Source organism: Mobula birostris, chromosome 9, assembly GCF_030028105.1.
Source record: "Mobula birostris isolate sMobBir1 chromosome 9, sMobBir1.hap1, whole genome shotgun sequence".
Classification (NCBI taxonomy): domain Eukaryota; kingdom Metazoa; phylum Chordata; class Chondrichthyes; order Myliobatiformes; family Myliobatidae; genus Mobula; species Mobula birostris.
This window is the reverse complement of record NC_092378.1, coordinates 117,090,066-117,114,028: the sequence shown is the minus strand read 5'-3', so window position 1 is coordinate 117,114,028 and position 23,963 is coordinate 117,090,066. Positions and strand designations below refer to the sequence as shown.

Genomic DNA, 23,963 nt, shown 5'->3' with positions numbered 1-23,963 from the left:
TATAGAGACTGTAATAGTGTGGTAAAATGGAGATGCAAGATTGTAGATGGTAGAATCTGGTTGCGGCATATTCCAGCATCTATAATCTCGTGTCACCCATAGAAAGAAAATTGGCTTGATGCTTATGGTGTTATTAGGATAAATAATCACATGAATGTGTAACTTTGTAGCCTTGTTAAAGTAAGAAAATGTCTAGCGTTAGAAAGCATAGATGGTGTCAAGGACATGAAGAGTGAATGAGTTATGTCCAGCATGATTCAGTATTGAAAGGAAATTAATTAAGATTGACAGATGTACCAAATTCTTCTCATCATCTACATTTGGAATCTGGGTACATTAATTCGATTAGGATACTATCAGAAAAGGAGAAAGTCGGTGCAAGGCAGTGACTGAAGTAAAGGAAGAAAATGGATTACAAATTTGTCTAAAGATTTATATATGTAAATGCAAAGCTTTCAGACTCCTTCATTAATTATGTATAGCTTGGGCGATTTAGACTAATTCCTCACTAGAGGTGCAAAATTTTCAAACAATCCTCCTGAAGTCCTAAATTGCATTGTGGCAACAAGCAAACAACCTTTTTTAAGCACTTGAGGAAAATTGAATGATTGCAATTGAAAATTTTGTGTCAAGGGTACATGCATTTCCAGCAGTCGTCTAACTAGTTGCAAAAACAAGTTCTCAATGCTGACAGGCATCACAAACAATGCTGATCTTGTCATGTGAGAGGGAAATGCAGATAATAAAGCAAAAATGGTCTTGTGCTGTTATAAGTACTTTGTTTTGAGAATTAAAGCTTAATATTTCACGTATGATGCTAAATCACAAAGCAAACTACCAGTGGAAACTTGCACATGATGTTCAGATGCCTTTAGCCACTAACAGGAAATCCACTCCATCTTTGTTTAAAATAGTTAACGGCCATGTACAAATATTTTTTAGCTGTGTAGATAAAATAGTAATGTAGGAAATAGGGGATATATTTTCCTTCTTCCGGAGGATGTTAACACCGAATACAGTGTGTCATATGTGGTTTCCTTTTAGATCAACAAAGCATCCTGCTTTATTTGAACAGGAAGATCAAAAGCCAAAGCAAGAAGGTGCAGTGTGAACTCGGAGAGCCTGAGATTGTGCAAAAAAAAGCATGGACTTCAGCAAAAGAAAGCAATTTTCTGGAGGAACTCAGTAGCTCAGGCAGCATCTACCATCAAAAGATAGTAGATTTTTCTGAAATGTCAGATTCTGACTGACCCAGTGAGTTCCTGTAGCAGTTTGTTGTTTTTTTTTGCCCCATATCACAGCAAGTATACGCTCTCACACGGCCTTCACATTGTCCTTCATGACAATTGATTAACTTTGACTGTCATGGATAGAATGGATAGAATGCATAGGTATTTAGATCAGGAATATACTTTCTTATGGCTTTGGTGATGTATTTTTAGGTCGTAGAAGTAAATGACAGGTTGAGATTTTTGTCTGTGTGAATATGCATGGGCTGTTGAGTATTTATATTGTTACATACCCCGTAACTGGGTTGCCAAACCAGCAGAAATGGATCACTCAGTTGGAGTCTGGATTACTAGAAATAAGAAAGTTTTATTAAAGAAACAAGCAACACAGTAATCGAAAGGATAATAAATGCAACAGTTCAGCAATGATAAACACACATGTGCACAGAATTAAGATAACAGCATCAATCAAGCTCTGCCGTTGTCTAGGGGTAAATGACCAATTTCAAAGTGACACAAAAGTCCAGTTCGATTTAGTTCAGTTCGCAGTAATCGTTGCCATGGCGATGGACAACGTGGGGGGGGGAGGGAGAGAGAGAACGAGAACGACTGATCATTCAGAAACGGCTTCCACTCACAGACCGGCGATATTGCTCACAAGCAGCTTTCAGGCGGGTCCTTTGTGATGTCACCTGAGGTCACCGACTGTGACCCCTCCTCCAGATGCGGTCAATCCTCTTCAGTGAACCCGGCACCCAAGCGAGGGTGGACACACACCGGGTTCCCGCTGATCGTACCTTTCCACCCTGTGCGTTTAAGGTCCGGTACTTCCCACCAACTCGTGAGAGGCGCACCACTTCCAGGGTCTCGTTACCTCGGGTGTCGTGTGTGTCCTGCCTTAGCGAACCTGTCCCTTTTTATCCCCCTGCTGGGGTATCGCCTGTCCATCACTTCAAACAGTTCAGGGTTCAAAGGGGGAGCCGCTCCAGACAGCTCTCTCTCCCGTCCCTTCATTACACATCTCCAGATCGCCTGTCCATCACTTCAAACAGTTCAGGGTTCAAAGGGGGAGCCGCTCTAGACAGCTCTCTCTCCCGTGCCTTTATTACACATCTCCAGATGCTGCTTCATTGTTCCTTATCTCTCCTTCCCCTGAGGACAGGTGGCAGACCAACTGCTGATGCCACTGATGCTAGCCCAGGCCAGCAAACATCTTAATTTATGTGTATTCTCGTCACAATATTGATCTCAAATGGTTGTCACCAATGCAAAATACTACTACACAAGCGAGTGACATAAGCTTATTGAAGCAGATCTTAACCAGAGGGTTGAGGCCTGCTTGGTTTTTTTTGTTGAAGCTTTGGCCGCTATTTCAGCATATATCAATGGAAATTGTTCTTAGTATGAGTTTGGCAATCTCAACAGAACTTAACTGGAAAAATGTGAAACAGTGCTAACTATTCCAGCTGACAGAGTAGTATGATACCACATCAAAATTAAAAGATCATTACATAGTTATATTTCTTGGCACATCCCTCTATGTAAACCATATTTAACTGAACTTCCTTAGTTTAGCTAAAAATATGTAATTATAATGATATCACAATGGTAATTCCCACATACAAGATGTTCTAGAATCTGAATAAACAAATGTGAAAATGTGCTTTAATTTCAGGAATGAGCAGGCACTCATAAGCTTCTCCCTTTTAGTTTTCTGAAGGCAGTAGTTTGACAGCCAATTGGCACTTCAGCATTTTTCAATAATAAAGAAATAGGATGTTACAATAAAATTTAACTATGCCTTCTCTGTGCATTTATTCTGATAATCCTTTCTAAATCAAGAATCAGAGCTTCATTGCTCTAATTCTCGTCATCTTGGGTGAATATGTTCAGGGTTTATGTTTTCATTGTTTCAATGGCTCAGTCAGGATACTTTGTACTTTTTTCTCTAGGATACAGTGGTTATGAATGAACACAGTTACTGAAAAGTATTGTGCCACTGTTTTTTGAGTATTACATTGTATCTCATGGAAGAATGGACAAGACAGTTGTATGACATCATTCACAATTGTATAATGTCCCCAAACTCTGCAATTATTCCTTTGAGACGCAGTGACAGTGATAATTTAGAATATGAGTGGAAATGAGAATTTGCTGGTCAGCCCCTTATGTCTGCTGCACCATTTTGTGGGATCAGAGATGGACTTCTACCTCATAACAATATTTTCTCCTGATATCCAAAAATCTCTTAATCATCATACCTTAGTTATCTGGGATAAAAATATTCAACAGGTTCACCAATTTGAGTGAAGAATTTTCTTATTTCAGCCCTAAATCGTCTACTTATTTTGGTGCAGTGCCCCTTGGTTTCAGATTCTTCAGCGAGGGGAAAACTTTCTCCCCATGTACTCTGTCATGCCTCAAAGAATTTTCTGTACCATGAAATCACCTGTGAGGTTTAGAGAAGTTAGAAAATAGAGGCTTAGACTCCTTAATCTCTCCTCATGTGACAGATCTGCTCTCCCAGAAAAGTAGCAAATACACAGTAAGATCACTTAGGTAACTGAGTGATTAGGCCAGTCTACAGTTTAGTACTTTGTGTGAAAGATGGCAGCTCTGACAATGCAGTTAACTCAGTTTTTTATGTTGTTACCTCTGGGTGCAATTAATGTGACTATAAATGTGGAATTCCCATCAGAATTATCAGCAGAATTCCTGAAGGAATTCCATCTTGTTCTTTGATGAGCTAATGTTACCACAAGATGCAAGGGTAATTTCCCAACGGAACTGATGCTATCGATCTTTTACAATGCTAAAAATAATAACTACACCCATCCACTTTACACAGATACTGACTGACTTGCTACGCTTTTCCAGCATTTTCTATCATTTTACATTTCCAAATGTTTCCTTTTCTAAGTATAACTGGTGCAACATCACATTTTGAGGTCTCTGTACTGTGGCTGTTGCTACAGTAAAAGTTATGTAAAGTTTCTTTATGTTGTGTCCTGAAAATGCTCTAGTGACTGAGGAAAAATGTATCTGGTCAATCTTGATATGTTGTCAGATTTTTTTTTACAGGGGTGGTGATAGAGGCTGATTCTTTAGTGACATTTAAGAGATTCTAAAATAGACACATGGATGAAAGAAAAATGGAGGGCTATGTGGGAGGGAAGGGTTGGATTGATCTTGGAGTAGCTTAAAGGGTCAGGACAACATTGTGGATGAAAGGACTTGTATTGTTCTATACTGTTCTATGTTCTGATTTTTAAGCCCTGCCATTCACACTGCTGTTAAGCCTCAAGTGTAAATTTCAGTTCCTTGTCTGCAGACTCATTCCTATAGATAATTACTCTTCGATATTTATCTAAAAGGAAAAAATTCACACAAAATGCAGTTTGCTGTAATGATATTTTCCCTGTTTTTTCTGTGAAGTTCTGCTACCAGGCTGTAACTTATATGCCTTTGGAAGGTCTCTTTGTTACTTGCTCCCCATGGAACTGTACAAGTCCACATATATTTCAAAGCAGATCCACTGTATGTTGAGCCAGAAAGATTTAGATATGTGTATTTTTGCAAATTTAATTTTTCTGATGTTGCAGCGAAGAGAAAATGACAGCAGCAGCAATCAGGAAATGTCACAGATGTACAATGGGCCTCATAAAATCGGAAGGATGCAACAGGATGTCTTGTCGTTGTGGGGCCCAGATCTGCTACCTCTGCCGAGCTCCAATAAATGGCTATGACCATTTCTGCCAACACCCACGGTCGCCAGGTGCACCTTGTCGTTTGTGCAAAAGATGCTCTTTGTGGACGGATCCTAAGGTAAGAGACTGAAGATTTCAAGTACCATTGTGAATTTCAATCTAACAATTTTCTACAGAAGTAGAGTTAGGGACAGGAAACATTGGAAATACTGAATAATTGTGCCAGAAAGAGGGAAAAAAGTTAAGACATTTCATCAGAACTATGAAAAGGAAATCAAAAGATTCACATTACAGAGGAAGGGAGGATAAAGAAAATGTCTGTGAAAAAGATGGATCATTATAGGTTAGAAATAGCCTTATTTATTGTGATGGACCCATTGTTTCAGTGGAGAAAATTCCAGTTCAACAACTCACCCTGTACTAAATTCAATGCTTTGTTGGTGGATTGCCTTCATCCTCTTATTGTCTCTTGCTTCATGACTCTTGCTGAAATAACCAGAGGTGGCAAATGCCCCATTGAGATGGTTTGCTGACATCCCATCAGAAATTTCTGAAAATAAGTTGAGAAATAGTTAAATATTTTTCTATGAATACTCTGTTAAGTTCATTTGAAGCTATTCAGTGAATTTAATGGAATGCACAATTCAGGGTTGAATGCACAAATTGGAGTTTAAGTTGCAACTTAAATGTGGTGGGCCTACAATAGCATTGAAGCAATTTGAGTTTAAAAAGAAATTTGATTGGATCTGGTAAAATTGATCATTTATTTTTGTTGTAATGATCTTCTGCATATAGCAATGCTATTGATGTAAAAGTGGGCCATCATAATTCAATAGCGAAAGGTATATATTATTGGCTTTAACAAAAGAAACAGATAAAAATCAATCTGTTCTGTATCTTTCAATGACAGGCAAGTCATAAAAATGCATTGTTCACCTGCCTTCAGGTTATATTGTTGGCATCCTTGTGCAAGCTATATCCTCTGAGGAGTTGATGCAAGTTTCTGTACAGTGCACAGGCTTTCCAGTTGTAGATCTCACTGCGGGCTTGCCAGCTGTCAAAGCAGCTTGCTATAGCGGTGCCAGACTCAGTACTACTAAGATCAAACCATAAGAAATGTCATCTTTCATTTATTCAGTGTCTCATTGTAGTCTTAGTTTTTAGTAAATAGAGCTAAGTTTGAAGAGATGTAGTGCATAGTCTAAACACTTTAGTGTACAAGCACTACATGGCTCCTTCGAAATTATTTAGTACCTTTTCCCACTCCCCACGTTTTGTTCAGGACTTATTATTGGCCCATTTTAAGTAGCCATGTACAAGATGATTACTTCATGAGAAGTATTATGGTTCAATTTATAACAGCTCAATGGTAGTATGTTTGACATATTTTATTGCAAGTGTCTGTTGATGTTATTTGAACTAGGAAAATAGAAATAACTATCAAAGTAAATTACAATGTTCAAAGTCAATTTATTATCAAAGGGTATACATCACCAAAAACTACCCAGTGATTCATTTTCTTGCAGGAATTTACAATAGAACGAAGAAATACAGTAGAATCAGTTAAAAACTACAAAGACTGATTAATAACCAATGTGCAAAAGAAGACAAACTGTGCAAATACAAAAAAAAAGAAGATAAATAAGTAAATGAGTAATACTGAGAATAAGTTGTAGAGTCCTGAGAAGTAATGTCATATGTTGTGAATTCAGTTCAGAGTTGAGGTGAGTGAAGTTACCTACATCGGTTCAGGAGCCGCCCCATGTCTCCTGTAAAAATGCTCTTTCCTTTACAGGACATCAGAGATGTCCTCCGCCTCCTCCTTCAAAGAGCAGAGTTTCCCTTCCTGCACTGATGATGTTGCCCTCTCCTGCATCTCCTCCCTTTCCTGGACATTGGCATTTACTCCATCTTCCCACTCACTGCCTTAACAGAGATAAGAGTTCCCCTCATCCTCACCTACTACCCCGTGAACCTCTGTATCCAACACATCATTCTCTACAACTTTTGCCATCTTCAATGAGATCCTATCACCAAACACATCTTTACCACTCCCTCACTCTTCACCTTCCACAGAGATTGCTCCCTCCATGATTTCCTTGTTCATTTGTCCCTCCCCACTAATCTCTCTCCTGGCACATATCCCTGTAAGCAACAGAAAAGCTACACCTGCCCATTTACTTTCTCCCTTACCTCCATTCAGGGGCCCCAAAGTCCTTCCAGGTGAGGCAACATTTCACCTGTGAACCTGTTGGGGATATCTATTGTATTCAGTGCTCCTGACACAGCCTTTTCTACATTGGAATACCACGTAAATTGGGATACCACTTTGTTGAGCACCTCCACTCCATCCACCAAAACCAGAATTTCCCTGGAGGCCAACCATTTTAATTCCTGTCCCCATTCCCATTCCGACATGTTGGTCTATGGCCGCCTCTTTTGCAACAATGAGGCTACTCTCAAGATGGAGGAGCAACACCTCATTCCATCTAGGTAGCCTTCAACCCAAATGAATATCGATTTTTTTCTCTCTCCAGTAAAATTTTTCCCCTCCCCTACCCCTGTTGTTCTATTCCCCACTCTGGGCTCTTACCCCTCCTTGTCTGCCTGTCACCTCCCCCTGGTGCCCCTCCTCCTTTCTTTCATACCATTGTCCACTCTTATTGGATTTCTTCTTCTCCATCTCTTTACCTTTCACTCCCTCCTGACTTCAATCAAATTCTAGCTTGTGCTGCTTACCCTCTCACCACCCTTTTATTCTGAAGTCTTTCCCCTTACTGTCCAGTCCTGAAGAAGAGTCTTGGCCCAAAACTTCAACTGTTTATTCATTTCCGTAGATGCTGCCTGATCTGCTGAGTTCCTCCAGCATTTTGTGTGTGTGGTTCAGGAAGCTGATGGTTGAAGGATAATAATTGTTCCTGAACCTGGGTGGTGTGGGACCTAAGGCTCCTTTATCGCCTTGCCAATGGCAGCAATAAGAAAAGAGTGAGCCTGAATTGTGGAGTTCATTGAAGTTGCTTTCTTGTGGCAGTGCTTCTTGTAGATTGGCTCAATGGTGGGGTGGGCTTTTCCTGTGATGGATTGAGCTATATCGACCACTTTTTGTTAGCTTTTCCATTCTTGGACAGTGATGTTTCCATACCAAGCTTTAATGCAACCAATCAGGATACTCTGTACTCTGCGTCTATAGAAATCAGTCAGTTTTAGATGACATGCCAAATCTTCACAAACTTCGAAGAAATTAGAGGTGCTGCTGTGCCTTCTTTGTAATGGTGCTTAAAAGCTGGTCCCAAGACAGATCCTCTGAAATGATAACACCAATGAATTTAAAGTTGCTGACCCTCTCCACCTCTAATTCCCTCATGAGGTCTGACTCATGAACCCCTGGTTTCTTCCCTTTGAAGTCAATAATCAGCTCCTTGGTCTTGCTTATGCTGAGTAAGAAGTTGTTGTGGTACCACTCAGCCAAAATTTCAGACTTTTCCTAAACGCTGATTCATCACAATATTTGATTTGGCCTATGGCAGTGGTGTCATCAGAAAACTTAAATATGGTATTGGAGCTGTACTTAGACTCACAGTCATAAATATAAAGTGAGTAGAGCAGGAGGCTAACACAGTCTTGTGGTGTACCTGTGCTGGCTGTGGAGGAGATGTTATTGCCAGTCTGAACTGACTGGGGTCTGCAAGTGAGGAAATTGAGGATCCAGTTGCACAAAGAGGTATCAAGGCCTAGGTCTTGGAACTTATTGAATAGTTTTGAAGGGATGATAGTTAAATGCTGAGCTGTAATCAGTAAAAAGCATCCTGATGTATGCATCTTCACTGTCCAGATGTTCAAGAGTTGAGTGAAAAGCCAGTGAAGTGGCATTTGCTGTTGACCTGTTGTGACAGCAGGTGAATTGGGCCCAAATTAATAATGTTCTTCATAGCTGGCTTTTCAAAACTTCAGTTAGAATAGAGCCAAAAAAGAAGGTTTATATTAGTTCCCAATGGCTCACCAGGAATATGAGATGTTGCTCTTGGGGGTGGGGGAGGACGACAAACCAAAATAAATCTTACACAGTGAATAGGAGGACAAAGGGACCTGGGAATACAGATCCAATATCATTGAAAGTAGCATCATAGGTAGATAGGATCATAAAGAGAGCTTATGGCACGTTGGCCTTCATAAATCAGGGCACTCAGCACAGGGTGTTATATTGAAGTTATATAAAATGTTGTTGAGACCAAATTTGAAGTATTGTGTGGTCACCTACCTACAGGAAAGATATCAATAAGCTTGAAAGAGTGTTGAGAAAATTTACAAACATACTGCCAGGACTTAAGGGAGTTCTAGGGAAAGGTTGAATAGGTTAGGACTTCATTCATTGGAGTGCAGGAGATCGAGGGGCAATCTTATAAAGGCGTACAAAAATATGAGGAGATGTTGACAGTGTGAATGCTTGCAGGCCTTTCCCCTCAAGCTATGTGAGATGAAAACTAGAGGTTAAGGGTGAAAGGTGAAATGCTTAATGGGAATCTGAGGAGAGACTTCACTCAGAGGATGGTGCGAGTGTGGAACAAGCTGCCAGGACAAGTGGTAGATGTGGGTTCAATTATATCATTTAAGAGAAAATTGGATAAGTACATGGATAGGAGGGGTATGGAAGGTTAGGGTCTGGGTGCCGATAGATGGGACTAGGCAGTAGATCAGACTGGATGAATTAGATGGGCCAAAGGGCTTGTTTCTGTGCTGCAGTGCTCTGTGGCTCTAAGCCCCATAGAGAGCTCAGCTGCATAGAACTGGGCCTCCTATTGTTGTACAGTGCATGCATCAGAATATTGCAACACCAGTATGGGCGCTTGCTCGAGCTGCAGTGCCTAGTGAGTCAAAAGGTAAAATTTGCTGAATCTGACTAAGCAAGGGCTACCTCATTACAGATGTAGGAAATCTGTGCCTTGAAATATGATCTTAAACTGCATTTGACAACTAGCAATTAAGGAACCCAGTAATTACATGCAATGAGGAAGAAATGACTAAGGGTGGTACAACCTCTCTGTCTTGAACATTAGCATCTCTTAAAATTTTAGACATATTGACAAGGCAGAAGAGAATTCAGCTGATTTAGCTATTTCAAAGCACTTGGTTTCCATAGATTTTTTTTAATGGCAGAATCAGTCTTTGAATCTTACAAAACATAATGGTAATAAAGAACTTGCATAACTGTTCATATGATTATTCCATTATCATTAATTATCTTGGCAAAAGATGACCTTACTCATTTCTTTCATGAAAAAGCTGCTTGTGCTTTTTGTTCTTTGTGGATTGCTATTAAAGAAACTAATTAAGGGCATATGGAAATATTTCAGATGAAATGTAGTTTGAAACTTAATTGAAAAGTAATGCATTCCTTGCTTCTGATTGAACTACCTGACAATACACTGCTATTTCTGCAACTTTGCTTCATTTCAATAAAACTTCAATCTATTAACTGAGACTTGGCCACAAAAAGGAGATTTGCAATGAAGTAAAAGTGGTAACGTCGAAAATACTCATAGGTCTGCTTTTATTTTGGTTTGTCATAATCAGTACTACCAATGCCTATGTAAAACTAATAATCATTAACAGAGGAATTCATCTGCCTTGTTCTTTTGATTGAACAAAATCAGCACAGAAACCTAGTGTAAATAATGGACTGCCTTCATACAATGCTTTAGGTGATTGCAACCTCCAAATCTTCATTTTCCATTCTAGCATTCAAGATAATTGTCAATTACTTCAAATTCTTAATAATTCCTAATTTGTTTGAAGTAGTGAAATTGTTTCATTTTCACTCCTGGCCATTTCTGGCATTGCCAAGCCTGAATGCCTGAAATCGCGGTGAGCAAAATAGTTCTGATTTGTCTTGCTGCTTATTTTGCACCAGCAATCAATTACAAAAATCACTGCTTTTTTTGAACACAGACACGTGCAAATGATGCTGTTTAAAAACTGATCACTTGAAGCAAGATGCAGCATGATTTTTAATTGGAGAAGGGCAAATTATGAGGCTATAAGGCTAGAACTTGTGGGTGTGAATCGGGATGATGTTTTTGCAGGGAAATGTACTATGGACATGTGGTCGATGTTTAGAGATCTCTTGCAGGATGTTAGGGATAAATTTGTCCTGGTGAGGAAGATAAAGAATGGCAGGGTGACAAGTGAGGTGGAAAATCTAGTCAGGTGGAAGAAGGCAGCATACGTGAGGTTTAGAAAGCAAGGATCAGATGGGTCTATTGAGGAATATAGGGTAGCAAGAAAGGAGCTTAGGAAGGGGCTGAGAAGAGCAAGAAGGGGGCATGAGAATGCCTTGGCGAGTAGGGTAAAGGAAAACCCCAGGGCATTCTTCAATTATGTGAAGAACAAAATGATGACAGGTGTGAAGGTAGGACCAATTAGAGGTAAAGGTGGGAACATGTGCCTGGAGGCTGTGGAAGTGAGCAAAGGTCCTCAATGAATACTTCTCTTCGCTATTCACCAATGAGATGGAGCTTGATGATGGTGAGGACAATATGAGTGAGGTTGATGTTCTGGAGTATCTTGATATTAAGGGAGAGGAGGTGTTGGAGCTCTTAAAATACATTAGAACGGATAGGTCCCCAGGGCCTGACGGAATATTCCCCAGGCTGCTCCACGAGGCGAGGGAAGAGATTGCTGAGCCTCTGGCTAGGATCTTCATGTCCTTGTTGTCCACGAGAAAAGTACCGGAGGATTGGAGGGAGGCGAATGTTGTCCCCTTGTTCAAAAAAGGTAGTAGGGATAGTCCGGGTAATTATAGACCAGTGAGCCTTACTTCTGTGATGGGAAAGCTGTTGGGAAAGATTCTTAGAGATAGGATCTATGGGCATTTAGAGAATCATGGTCTGATCAGGGACAGTCAGCGTGGCTTTGTGAAGGGCAGATCGTGTTTAACAAGCCTGATAGAGTTCTTTGAGGAGGTGACCAGGCATATATATGAGGGTAGTGCAGTGGATGTGATCTACGTGGATTTTAGTAAGGCATTTGACAAGATTCCACACGGTAGGCTTATTCAGAAAGTCAGAAGGCATGGGATCCAGGGAAGTTTGGCCAGGTGGATTCAGAATTGGCTTGCCTGCAGAAAGCAGAGGGTCATGGTGGAGGGAGTACATTTGGACTGGAGGGATGTGACTAGTGGTGTCCCACGAGGATCGGTTCTGGGACCTCTGCTGTTCGTGAGTTTATTAACGACCTGGATGTTGGGGTAGAAGGGTGGGTTGGCAAGTTTGCCCACGAATCAAAGGTTGGTGATGTTGTGGATAGTGCAGAGGATTGTTGAAGATTGCAGAGAGACATTGATAGGATGCAGAAGTGGGCTGAGAAGTGGCAGATGGAGTTCAATCGAAATGTTTGAAAGGACAAACTCCAAGGCAGAGTGCAAAGTAAATGGCAGGATACTTCATAGTGTGGAGGAGCAGAGGTATCTGGGGGTACATGTCCATAGATCCCTGAAAGTTGCCTCACAGGTAGATAGGGTAGTTAAGAAAGCTTATGGAGCGTTAGCTTTCATAAGTCAAGGGATAGAGTTTAAGAGTAGCGAGGTAATGATGCAGCTCTATAAAACTCTGGTTAGGCGACACTTGGAGTACTGTGTCCAGTTCTGGTCGCCTCACTATAGGAAGGATGCGGAAGCATTGGAAAGGGTACAGAGGAGATTTACCAGTATGCTGCCTGGTTTAGAGAGTATGGATTATGATCAGAGATTAAGGGAGCTAGGGCTCTACTCTTTGGAGAGGAGGAGGATGAGAGGAGACTGATAGAGGAATAGGTAGAGTGGACAGCTAGCGCCTCTTCCCTGGGGCACCACTGCTCAGTACAAGAGGACATGACTTTAAGGTAAGGGGTGGGAATTTCAAGGAGGATATTAGAGGAAGGTTTTTCACTCAGAGAGTGGTTGGTGCGTGGAATGCACTGCCTGAGTCAGTGGTGGAGGCAGATACACAAGTGAAATTTAAGAGATTGCTAGACATGTATATGGAGGAATTTATGGTGGGGGGTTATATGGGAGGTAAGGTTTAAGGGTTGGCACAACATTGTCAGCCGAAGGGCCTGTACTGTGCTGTACTATTCTATGTTCTATGTAACGTCTAACAGCCATGCAGGTGCGTATGACTAATGCAAATTAGAAACTGTTCAACAAGTCTCCTGCCGCAATTAAGCAGCATTGTGTCCTAAATAAATGAAGGGAATCCTGTCTATTTTCTTGATTTAGTTTATGTTCTTTAAGAGCTGTCCCAAATAAATAGCTGCCCCAGTTAACCAATGACCCAATTAACTGGGCACATGGTCAAGTGGTTAAGGCATTCGTCTAGTGATCTGAAGGTCGCCAGTTCAAGCCTTTATTGAGGCAGCGTGTTGTGTAACCACACATTGCTCTATGTCTGTGTGAGGAGTAGCCCGCCACACAGTCTTTCGTTCCGCACCTTGTAAGGCATGAAAATGCCTGACACTGCCCTCCTAGGCCTGAGTCGACGATCCCCTCTCAATTTACTGGAACTCACTGTATTTCCTTTTTGGACCAATTTCAACTTTCTGGGGCTCAAAACAGCAGGAGAAATCAAAGTTCATGTTTTGGCAGGTAAGGCAATCCCACATTAGAATGGTACAAAGTTCAAAGTAAATTTATTCCTTAGTGCGTATGCGCCGGTCGTGCATGCAGCATGGTACAGCCGTTCCGATCTATTCTTACATTCAACTTCTTACTTTTTAATTTACATTTTTTTTGTATTTTTTTTTCTCACGGTAACACGTCAAAGCTGCACCCTCTCTAACATGCTGGTAGAGAGAGTTTTATTTGAGTTTTCTTTAGCGCTGGAAATGGTTACATCCCGACACGCGGGACAGAAGCAAGGTCGCATTGTGTATTCCATGGATCAGCAAATACCTACCGGTTTAGCGAACAGAGCGACGGACACCCCTGCTGAAATCCAGAGGAAAACACACAGAGGATGCGGAGGGAGATCACAAAGCCGAGGAAAGAGGACCGGGTTGAGACAACAGAAACTTTTGGAGAAGAGGAGTTTGGTAGGTAATACCGTTCTGGCTGACTGGAAGTGCACTGAGAACGGTAAGCGTAAAGGAGTTGGGTGCTTACTGATCTGGTTAACAACGGATGGTGCAATCCGGGGCATATTACGATCGAGGAACGTGTTTGCAGACTGGATATTGAACTTTATACTGTTGAACTTCGGCCACATTCCACCATGATACAACACTTGGCGGCACGGAAGGTCGTTCTTGCCTGTGGCCATCGAATGTGCAGCTGCTCCCGTGGAGGGTCAGACACCCTGAGCCAATAGATTGGTCCTGGACTTATTTTCCATCTGGCATAGTTTGCATTTTGTTGTTTGATTGTTGGGGGGTTTTGTATTGCTATATTTACGCTCTATTCTTGGTTGGTGCGGCTGTAACGAAACCAAATTTCTCTCGGGATTAATAAAGTATATCTACCTATTATCAAAGTTACATGTATGTCACCATTTACTAAGCTGAAATTCATCTTGCAGGTATTCACTATAAATAGAAAGAAACACAATAGAATCAATGAAAAACTGCATGCAACAAAGATGGACAAATAACCAATGTACTAAAGACAACAAATAGTGAAAATTTTAAAAAAGAAAAAAAAAGTAATAATAAGCATTGCAAGGCAGATTTTCAAATTATTTCTAGGTAAGTCTTTGGGTCTAAGCAATTGAAATATTGTGGCCAACTCTTCCTCTCTTAAAATTCAAATGTTTTTCCCCCACATTAATCTTGGGCACACAATATGTTTGTATATTTACTTAGCTGGACTGTGGTATCAGTATGTGATTGCCAATGCCAAGTGCTGTGTAAGCATGAAAACAATATCAGTTGTTGGCTCCTCTGCAATCAGACCATCCTAATATGGAGTTATAGCACTGTTCCTTCAGCATCGCTGTTTTTAAATCCTATACATCCCAATTTAATCCCTATCACTGTTGGAATACCTTCATTAAAAAGACTGGTGCTTCATAGGTTTGCTTACTAAAGGGCATCAGGCATTAGCAGTAAATCCCAAACTTGAAAATAGTATTTGTATCCAAAAAACACTAATAATTTTTTTGGAAAGGTTGAGTTGCACTTTTTGTTACCAATAATAAATCAATTCACAGAAATACAGGTTGTGGAGATAGCAAATTAAAATTTAGAAGGTGCTTTATTATTGTTTAGGGAATTGCTGCAATCCCCCAAAAGTATATTAATAATCAGGTCAAGTTGCTTTAAATTAAAAATGCACATAAATAAAGTTGAGCATAAATTTCTGTCTGTTTTCAATGAATCCAGCTTTAAAGGTGTAGGTTTGTTAAACCAAATTTAAAAAAAGTCCCAGAGGCTCAGAGAAGATGGAATTTGGTTGTGATATTACTTGAAGCTAAAAACCTGACATTTGCAGTGTAGTTATGATAAATAGGAAGGATGGTTATATGAGAAAGGATACAACAAGGGGAACTGACCAGAAATACATTGAAATATTCAAATAGTGCAAAATGAAAGAATCTAGTAATGAAATGGATATTGCTATTTTTGCTTCTATCGAATTTTAAGCAAGAAAACGCAACATAGCCTTGTGTCTCAGTGTTGAATGTTTATCTGTACTAACATGAGGTAAATAGGAATGTCCCAAAAGACCTCCTTTAAATAAACATCAACAATTATAATAGTCAGTGTAACCTATTTTGATTTGATGTTTTCAGTTGGAGCAAATGACAGTGCAATTTCTTTGGAAAGATGAAGGTGATATTTTGAAAATTCCATTTAAAAATTCCAATGTAAAACGAATTCACTGTCTAACAACTTGAAGTACCACTTTGGATATAGCTTTTTATTGCTACACCTCCTGGTTTGAAGGATTTACCCAAAATCTTGCCCTGAAGCAACTTAATAATGCACAACAATATCAAATTTTTCTCATCTTTTTTCATTTCTTGTGAGGTAACAATTCCTTTAGTTAGTCAATTTGTTTTATTTTGTTTTGCATTGACCTTGTATCATATTGCCATTAGGTCAATTAACAAATAACAGAATGTGTTGTCTTTTTGGCATTCTTCAGTACTTTTAATAATGTGTGCATTCTACAAAAAATATTTTGAGATAAATATTTTCCTTTATTTTGATGCTAAATCTGAAGCAGAAACTAAAGTTTCCTAAGTCAGACTTCGAAAGTCTGTCAGTCTTGTGCACAGCTGCAATCTACAGCTTGCAATCACACTGGGAAATGGAGTGAAGAAAGCTGAGGTATGATCTGATAGAAGTATGGAAGATTATGAGAACCATTTATAGGCTAGATAAAGCAATACTCACAACACGCTGGAGGAACTCAGCAGGTTGTGCTGCATCCGTGGAAACGATCAGTCAACGTTTCATGCCGGAACCCTTCGTCAGGACTGAAGAGGGAAGGGGCAGAGGCCCTATAAAGAAGTTGGGGGGAGGGTGGGAAGGAGAAGGCTGGTAGGTGCCAGATGAAAAACCAGTGGGGGAAAGATCAAGGGGTGGGGGAGGAGATGGGCAGGAAAGGTGAAGAAGGACTAAGGGAAAGCACAATGGGTAGTAGAAGGAGGCGGAACCATGAGGGAAGTGATACGCAGCTGGGGGAGGGGGCAGAGTGAAACTGGGATGGGAGAAGGGAGGGGGAAGGAATTGCCAGAAGTTGGAGAATTCAATGTTCTAGATAATCAGTCATTATGGAATATCAAATACAAGAGGGCATAGGTTTAAGATGAGAGGGGAAGGTTTTGAAGGCAATCTGAGGAGATTTTTTTTTACAGAGAGTGGTTGATGTCTAGCATGTGGTGCCAGAGGTGGCAGTGGGATGGCATACAATAACTATGTTTCAGAGTCATTTAGACAGACACTTAACTAGGCAAGGCATAGAAAGACATGGTCCTATTTTGAGCAACTGATTAAGTAGAAGGTCAGAATAGTCATGGAGGACCAAAGAGCCTGTCTCTGTGCTGGGCTACCCAATAGTTCTTTAAGTGGCATCCAATTAAGGTTGTTAATTAGTTAGGGAAGTTGTACTGGAAGTTGTGCCTTCAATTCCAGGTCCCTATATTTGTCACTACATACAGGTTTATTTTCCTCAAGTTAAAAATTCCAAAATGACCTCGCGGAGATTCTCTGCAATCTAGGATTTAAAACTTGTGATGTACCTACTTCATAAAATTCAGAATTCAAATTGGTCTGACTAATTAGTGAGGAAGCAAATTTATTATAATGCTTTATTAATTTAAACTTCAAATCTGTTTTACATGGTGAGTTTTTTTTTATTTTAAAACAAGTTCTTCAGTTGATTTATTCAGTCCTGATCATATGTTCTTTAGAAGTGTGTAGCATTTATATAAGTTGATATTTAGCTTTCCCATCATTTCCAGCATTTTCCACACAGGGCACTTTCCAAATTCCCAATCCTAAATATATTTCAGTTAACCACACAGCTATATCAAAGACTGATCATCTGTGTATCCTATTATTTGTTCTTCATGAATTGGTAGTTGCCATCCTGACATTGATGTACATCATCATTCTTTTGTTACTACTTTACCAAGAGCCTTGAAGTCCCTTCCAAACAACTTCTCTTCCCTGGAACAAATTCTTGCAATGTACAGAAATGAATTGAAGAGAAAGGTGAACAATACCTACAGGATATCTAGGGATGAACATTTATTTTCAGCCAGATATAATGAACAATTACAGTTCAAATTTGCCAAACCTATTGCTGATGAAGTAACTGACTGGCAACCAGTGAACACAGGATTATGCCTATCTCTTTTATATTTGACTGTTGAGTGAAGGCAGCTGTTAATAAGTACAGTCCAGTTACATGACTTTTTTTTAACAAAATCTCTCATCTCAAATGCAATGGCAAGTTTAACTTGGTCTCAGCAGGGACTATAATGTTGCACACTGTATTTTAAGTGGCTGATTGTTCTGATCACTTTATTCTGACGAGTGAGTGGAACAAATTTTTATGTGTGCTATTTTAAAACTCTAATCTTCCATCTCTGAGAGGTGTGATCATTAATTGCGTAAGTGTCAACCCATAATTAGTGAAATACTACCTATAGGCAGCTGCAGTACTTGGTGCCTGATTACAATCTAGACTTTTATTGTAAGCTACTGTGACGGCAATGATCTTTCACTTTAACAAAGCTACTATTCAGGAGCAGTGAAATCCAGGTTCAGTGATCATGGTTGGAAAGTAAATATATTTTTGTTTTTACATTTTGTAAGTAAGTGCTCTAACACATTACAGGAGTATCATGTACCATGATATCTATTTCAAAACTTTGATAAGCAAAGACAAGATGCATAATAAAGAAAAAACAAGTTGGAAGGAGGATCATTAGTGTATGCATGGGGTTCTGCGTGATATGTTTGCTTATTCATTATCTTTTTTATGACCTACAATTAGTGGGAAGATGCTAATTGTGTTAATTCATTGGTCCCCTTCCTCATACAAGAGTTGAACGATGGCATTTTACGAAGAAAAATCAGATGATTGAGCAGAGAAATGGTTTCCAGTCTGTAGGCAACCAAATAGGGATTACTGCAGCAGAAGAGCTACTGAATGGGCAGAAGCTCATGAAGTTAAAGTAGAGATATGGATTAGGTGCTGTCGAGTTGGAGGAACTAGCCTGGTTATGCCAAGCAAATAACTTGTTTCAGTGCTGAAAATATAGGTGGTGCAGTAGCTGATGATCCAGAAAAGTAAGTTCAAAGCCCATTGTGGAATTTAAATTCAATTAATAATTGCAATTTAAAATGTACAAATTTTAGTAAAGATCAAAAAGCATCAAAAGTGACTAATTTCCTTCAGAGAAATAGATTGTCTTTGTCTCTACCAGATCTGGCGAGAATGTGTCTACCGAGGTTGGGATGATGTTGTTTTTGGAGTGGAGGCCCTCTACGTTGGACTGCTTTCCGATGTCCATTTGGTTTATTCCATAGCATGAGGTTATTGGAGATGAGCTACATCACTGTAGTGACAAAGACAAACAAGTGTCAAGGTCGATGCCAGCCAGTACTGAGAATGGATCTGTTGTAGACTGTTGTTCATGATTAGGTTTTGTGTAGCATCATAAGGCAAGTGTAAAATGGGGATTAATTCCTGTAGACAGTCAAATTTGAAGAGCATTTTCAACAGTCCCTCCACTTGCCAAGTGAAAGGCTACAGTGGAGTTAAAAAAGGTCACGTACTGCTGCTGCATTTGTCTTGGAGTTGCATGTGGAATATCATGTTCACACTGCTTCTAAATAGATTGAGTCCACACTGGTGTTTGGGGAACACCTAAACTACTTGAAGAAAACACTTACAATGACTTCCATTGGGATAGAGAGCAGAATAATATTTCAATATCTATCACAGTCAGATTTATCTCCTTATAACACTTATAGTAGTGTCATCTACAAAGTGGAAAATTGCCCAGGTGTGCTTGCACACAAAAAGCAGAACAAATCCCATCTGAATTGTTACCTTGCAGTTTTCTCCTCGTCATCAGCAAAGGATGCATGGTGTTAACAACAATGCTTCTGAGTGCTACTCACTCACCAATATTCTGCTTGCCAGTGCCCAGTTGGACCTATGCTTAAAGAGGATGTTGACTCAAGTATTAAATTTCAGAGATGAACTGAGTGACATGTCAAGGAAACATCTGATCAAGCCCTGGTCAAGCTGAAATTTATGAACATAAAAGGAAAAACATATTCTGAGGTAATATCTTGTGCAGAGAAAGATAATTGTGGTATTCAAGACCAATAATCCCGCCCCTAAAAAGGACATCATTGCAGGAATTGCTCAGGACATTGTCTTGGGCCCACCTCTCATTCTCTGCTTTAGCAATGAACTTTCTTGCATCATGAGGTTAAAAGTAAGATATTTGCTGTGATTCTGCATATTCAATTCCATTCGCAACTCCTCAGCAAATGGAGCAGTCCATGGGTATCTGCAGCAAGGCCTAGGCAATATTCATCTTTAGCAAACTGTGTCTGACAGTCTATCCTTGAAATTCATAACTTTGCCATCACCAGATTCCTTATCACCAACATTCTAGGGGTCCTCACTGACCATGAAGTCAACTGGACTAGGCACATAAATACTGTGGCTAGAAAAATAAGTGAAAAGCTGGGTACCCTGTAGTAAATGGTTCACATTTTGATACCCTGAAGCCATTTAAAAGGAACAAAACAGGACAATTGTGGTGTACTCTGCATTTCATAAACACAAGAGATTCTGCAGATGCTGGAAATCCAGAGCAGCATGCAAAACTCATATTCATCAGAGAACGTTGTACAACTCTGGATGAGTATGGCTCCACCAGCAGTCAAGAGATACATCTTTCAGGAGAAGAGATTACTATTTCATCAACATTCATTCCCTCCATCACTGTGGCTGTGGTGTGTATCATTAAAATGCACTGCAGTTATTTCCTTTGGTTAATCACAACCTGAAGTTGTAATCTGCACCACTAAGCGGAGAGCAGCAGGACATGGAACATCACCAACTGCTGGTTTCAGCCAAGTTACATGCTTGGAAATATTTTGCTGTTTTTCCTTCATTGCTGAGTTGAAATCAAAGAATGTTCTATCCACAGAAGAACAGAGCAGTTCAAAAAGGTACTTGAGGACCACCACATCAGAGGGTGTTAGGGATGGGCCAAAAAATGTTGATCTAACTAGGAATGGTTGGGTACTGATAAATGGATAAAGAACATGTTGTGGAGAGGTATGTGATCAACTTAGAATTGGTTACAATGAGTTACAAAGTTTAATTGTGACAAGGCACAGGAGCTGGTGGTAATGGCTTTACCTGTCCCAGTCTTAAGCTGAAGAAAATTGTGACTCGTGCAATGGACAGTTAGGTAGCCAATCAGACATCAAGAGAAAGGATGGGAAAAGAGACCTGGATCTCAGCATTCAAAAAGAGCACTTTCAATGGAGTTAAATACTGCAGTGAAGTATGGCTGTTGTACAGGTACTGTCACTTCTGGAAACTAACAGGTTCCACAGGCCCTTTCAATCGTATTATTATTTGTATAGTTCATGCAGCCAGTTAATTATACAGCATATCGCTAGTAATGTGACTTAACAGTGTGAGTTTCCTTTTAGCTCTGCAATAGCTTTATAGCAGTAAATTATATCTCTAACATTGTGAAAGGAATTATAAAGAGTACCCCATATGTCCATGCACTAGTCCTTATTGAACCAGCAGTATATCTATTGTAATTCCCATAAGGAAAGTAAGCAGGCACTTGAGGGTGAAACATTGAGAATTTGTGTTCTTATATCATGCATAATTTTTTTTTAATCAAGCATTATGCTGTTATTTGTGTTTTGGGGATCATACAAAGCATTCAGCCACTGTTCAGTTTCCTGGTTTATTGGGAATAGCAAAGCAAAAAACTTCCTCTTAAGAAAGCTATATGCAGAACTTGTATGCCGTTTCTCATCAGACAGTTTGTTCCTGTTTAGCTGGATGATGAATTTATAGAAATGCATAAATATGTCTCCTGACATTCCTAAGTGTCTCACAGCTGAAGTAGCTCTTGAAGTTTAATCACTATTGTAATGCATAGTGTTGAAGCAAACAGTTTTGGCATGGCATGAATCTGCAAACAACAGTAACAAAATGACTGGTTAGGATATAAATGAGAGATGGGTATTGGACAAAACACCAAGAGAAACCCCTGTACCTCTTTAAATAATGCCTTTTGGACATTTACATCACCTGGGAATAGCAGGTTTAATACAGAAATGGGGCCTGGGGATAAAGGCCAAAAATGATTTCATTCAAGGGACCTGCCCCTATGATGATGAAATGGTTATCTGATCGATAGAAGAAGCTTGCTTTCTTCTTGCTGCTCTATTTTTTTGACATTACAGCTGTGACTTTACTTACAGTGGTGAATTGTCTATGAAACTAGGACTTGCTGGGGGTTTGAAATGATAATCAATGTAGTTTCTTTCTTCTATTGATTTTATTTCATTCTTTAGATGTGTTTTCTGACCTAATTTTAAACAAGTTGATATAAACTGATATCTGTATTAGTATGCCTTTTGGGTTCATTATAATGTCTGTGAAGATCAAATCATCTCCCAATTTCAACTTTTTGATTTTATGCTTAAGGAAATTCCTCTTAAATTTCTTTTTGGCAACTAGTACTGTAACTCAAATGAGACCTTGTCAAGTTTCCAACAGACAGGCATTAATTTTCCGACCTCTGTGGCATGTGTATAAGCTGCTTGTTAATTATGGCATTATACCGAAAGAACTTCAGAGATAACGTTAAAGTATTGTGAGTATCCTTATATACTCCGAAAAAAATAACCACTATTTTCTGGCAGGATGATGATGAGAGACTAATCCGAGAGATTCAAAGTGAAGCTGAGAATGAACAGAAAAAGAGGATTGGAGGTGAGTTATTTGAAATTTTTAAAAAACTAAATTATGCAGGCTTACATGGAAGTTATAACATGGCAAAAGATTTTGATGTTTATACTCTTATGAGCTGTCACTAACCCTATTTTATTTCATCCTAACATCATATTCACTATTTAATTTTCTGCCATATTCAGATTTTTATTTAAATTTTATATTTCAATAGCTACACCACTAGTTATGACAGATTCTCAGGTGTTTGAATCATATAGAATTGCCTGATATTGATTATAAGCTTTCCTTGAATTAGTTTCTCTCGAATTATCTGATTCAATGAAAGAGACAAGTGTTTCTGACTTACTGACTAAACCAGTTTTCATTGCTGCTGGTAAAGTTGCCATGTTCATGGCTAGTTAATAGGTATGACCATGCACTGCCCCAAATTTTAGGTAGGATTTAACTTCTCAATTCAGTTGAGAAGTTAACTTCTCAGTTCATTTAAACAAAACCACTTTAAACAAATGTAGGAAAATTGTAAGAAGTGCAGAACATTGTCTGCATGAAAGAAAAACCTATAAACTGAGTCAGTAATATACTTAAACCTGGAATTTGAATCTGTAAAGTAACATAATGGCAAAAACAGTTATGGTACGTGGTTAACTGGTGTCATAAATTATCCAGAGTCTTCTATTGATCTGCAGACTTCTTTGATTTCCACCATTGCAGCCGGGGAATTTAAATTCATAGCATCATGAATTTTGTGGTTTTGGATGTCATTCACCCCTTTCAGTTTATATTGGCTCCCTGCAAAAATCTATTCACTTCTATTTCCAATGCTCTTTCCTTCTTGCTCAATAATTACTTTTCCTTATATGCCTATCCAATTTCCATTTGAAAATCTTGACTGAATTCAATCAAGTAAGTAGATTTGGAATAAAAATGTTAGTCTCAATAATGGTCTTCATGAAACTACTTGATTGCCAGTTTACATTGGGTGGGGGAGGGGTGATAGGGGAATTGAAGGTTCCAGGGATCAGATGAAGAAATGGAACTGATGCCAGTGATAAGATGAATGATGGAACAGACTGGAGGGACCATTTGGCATTTATGTTTTATTTCATTTGTTTTCAGGAAAATTCTACTATCCTAGCTAGTTTGATCTTGGTGACCCAAAATACAGGCAAGTGGGGTGGGGGCAGGGAATTTGTAGCTTGGTTAGTTTAAAGAAAAGATGAAATTGAGTCATTTCCAAAAAGTGACATAGGATCAGAAGACATAGAATCCTTGTGGGTAGAGGTAAGAAACAGCAAGAGTAAAAAAAACCGTGATGGGTGTTGTATACAAGCCTCTGAAGCAGCCAGGATGTTAGACATGAATTATAGCAGGAGATAGAAAAACCATTACTAAAAGCAATGTTACAGTGTTTATGGGTCTTCAGTATACAGGTAGGCTAGGAAAAGGTCTTCTGGAAGTCCAAGTAAACAACATCCGCTGACTTTGTATATCCTGCTTGTTACTTCCTGAGTCAGATGGAGGGGCAGGCGGTGTTGAGGAAGCAGGGAGTTTGCAGAAGGACTTGGACCATTTGGG

General features: G+C 39.5%; 1 protein-coding gene across 2 annotated transcripts in view; it reads left to right on the top strand.

Moving 5' to 3' along the window:
• Positions 1-23,963, top strand: part of rnf216 (ring finger protein 216) — a 206,596-nt gene that overhangs the window by 170,779 nt on the left and 11,854 nt on the right. Inside the window, exons 15-16 of one of the 2 annotated variants that reach the window (XM_072268673.1) lie at positions 4,832-5,054; positions 22,340-22,409. In XM_072268673.1, the coding sequence (XP_072124774.1) occupies positions 4,832-5,054; positions 22,340-22,409 (293 nt within the window). Of the gene's footprint in view, positions 1-4,831; positions 5,055-6,462; positions 14,441-22,339; positions 22,410-23,963 lie in introns of those variants that run through there. The other variant, XM_072268674.1, reaches the window with a different exon arrangement.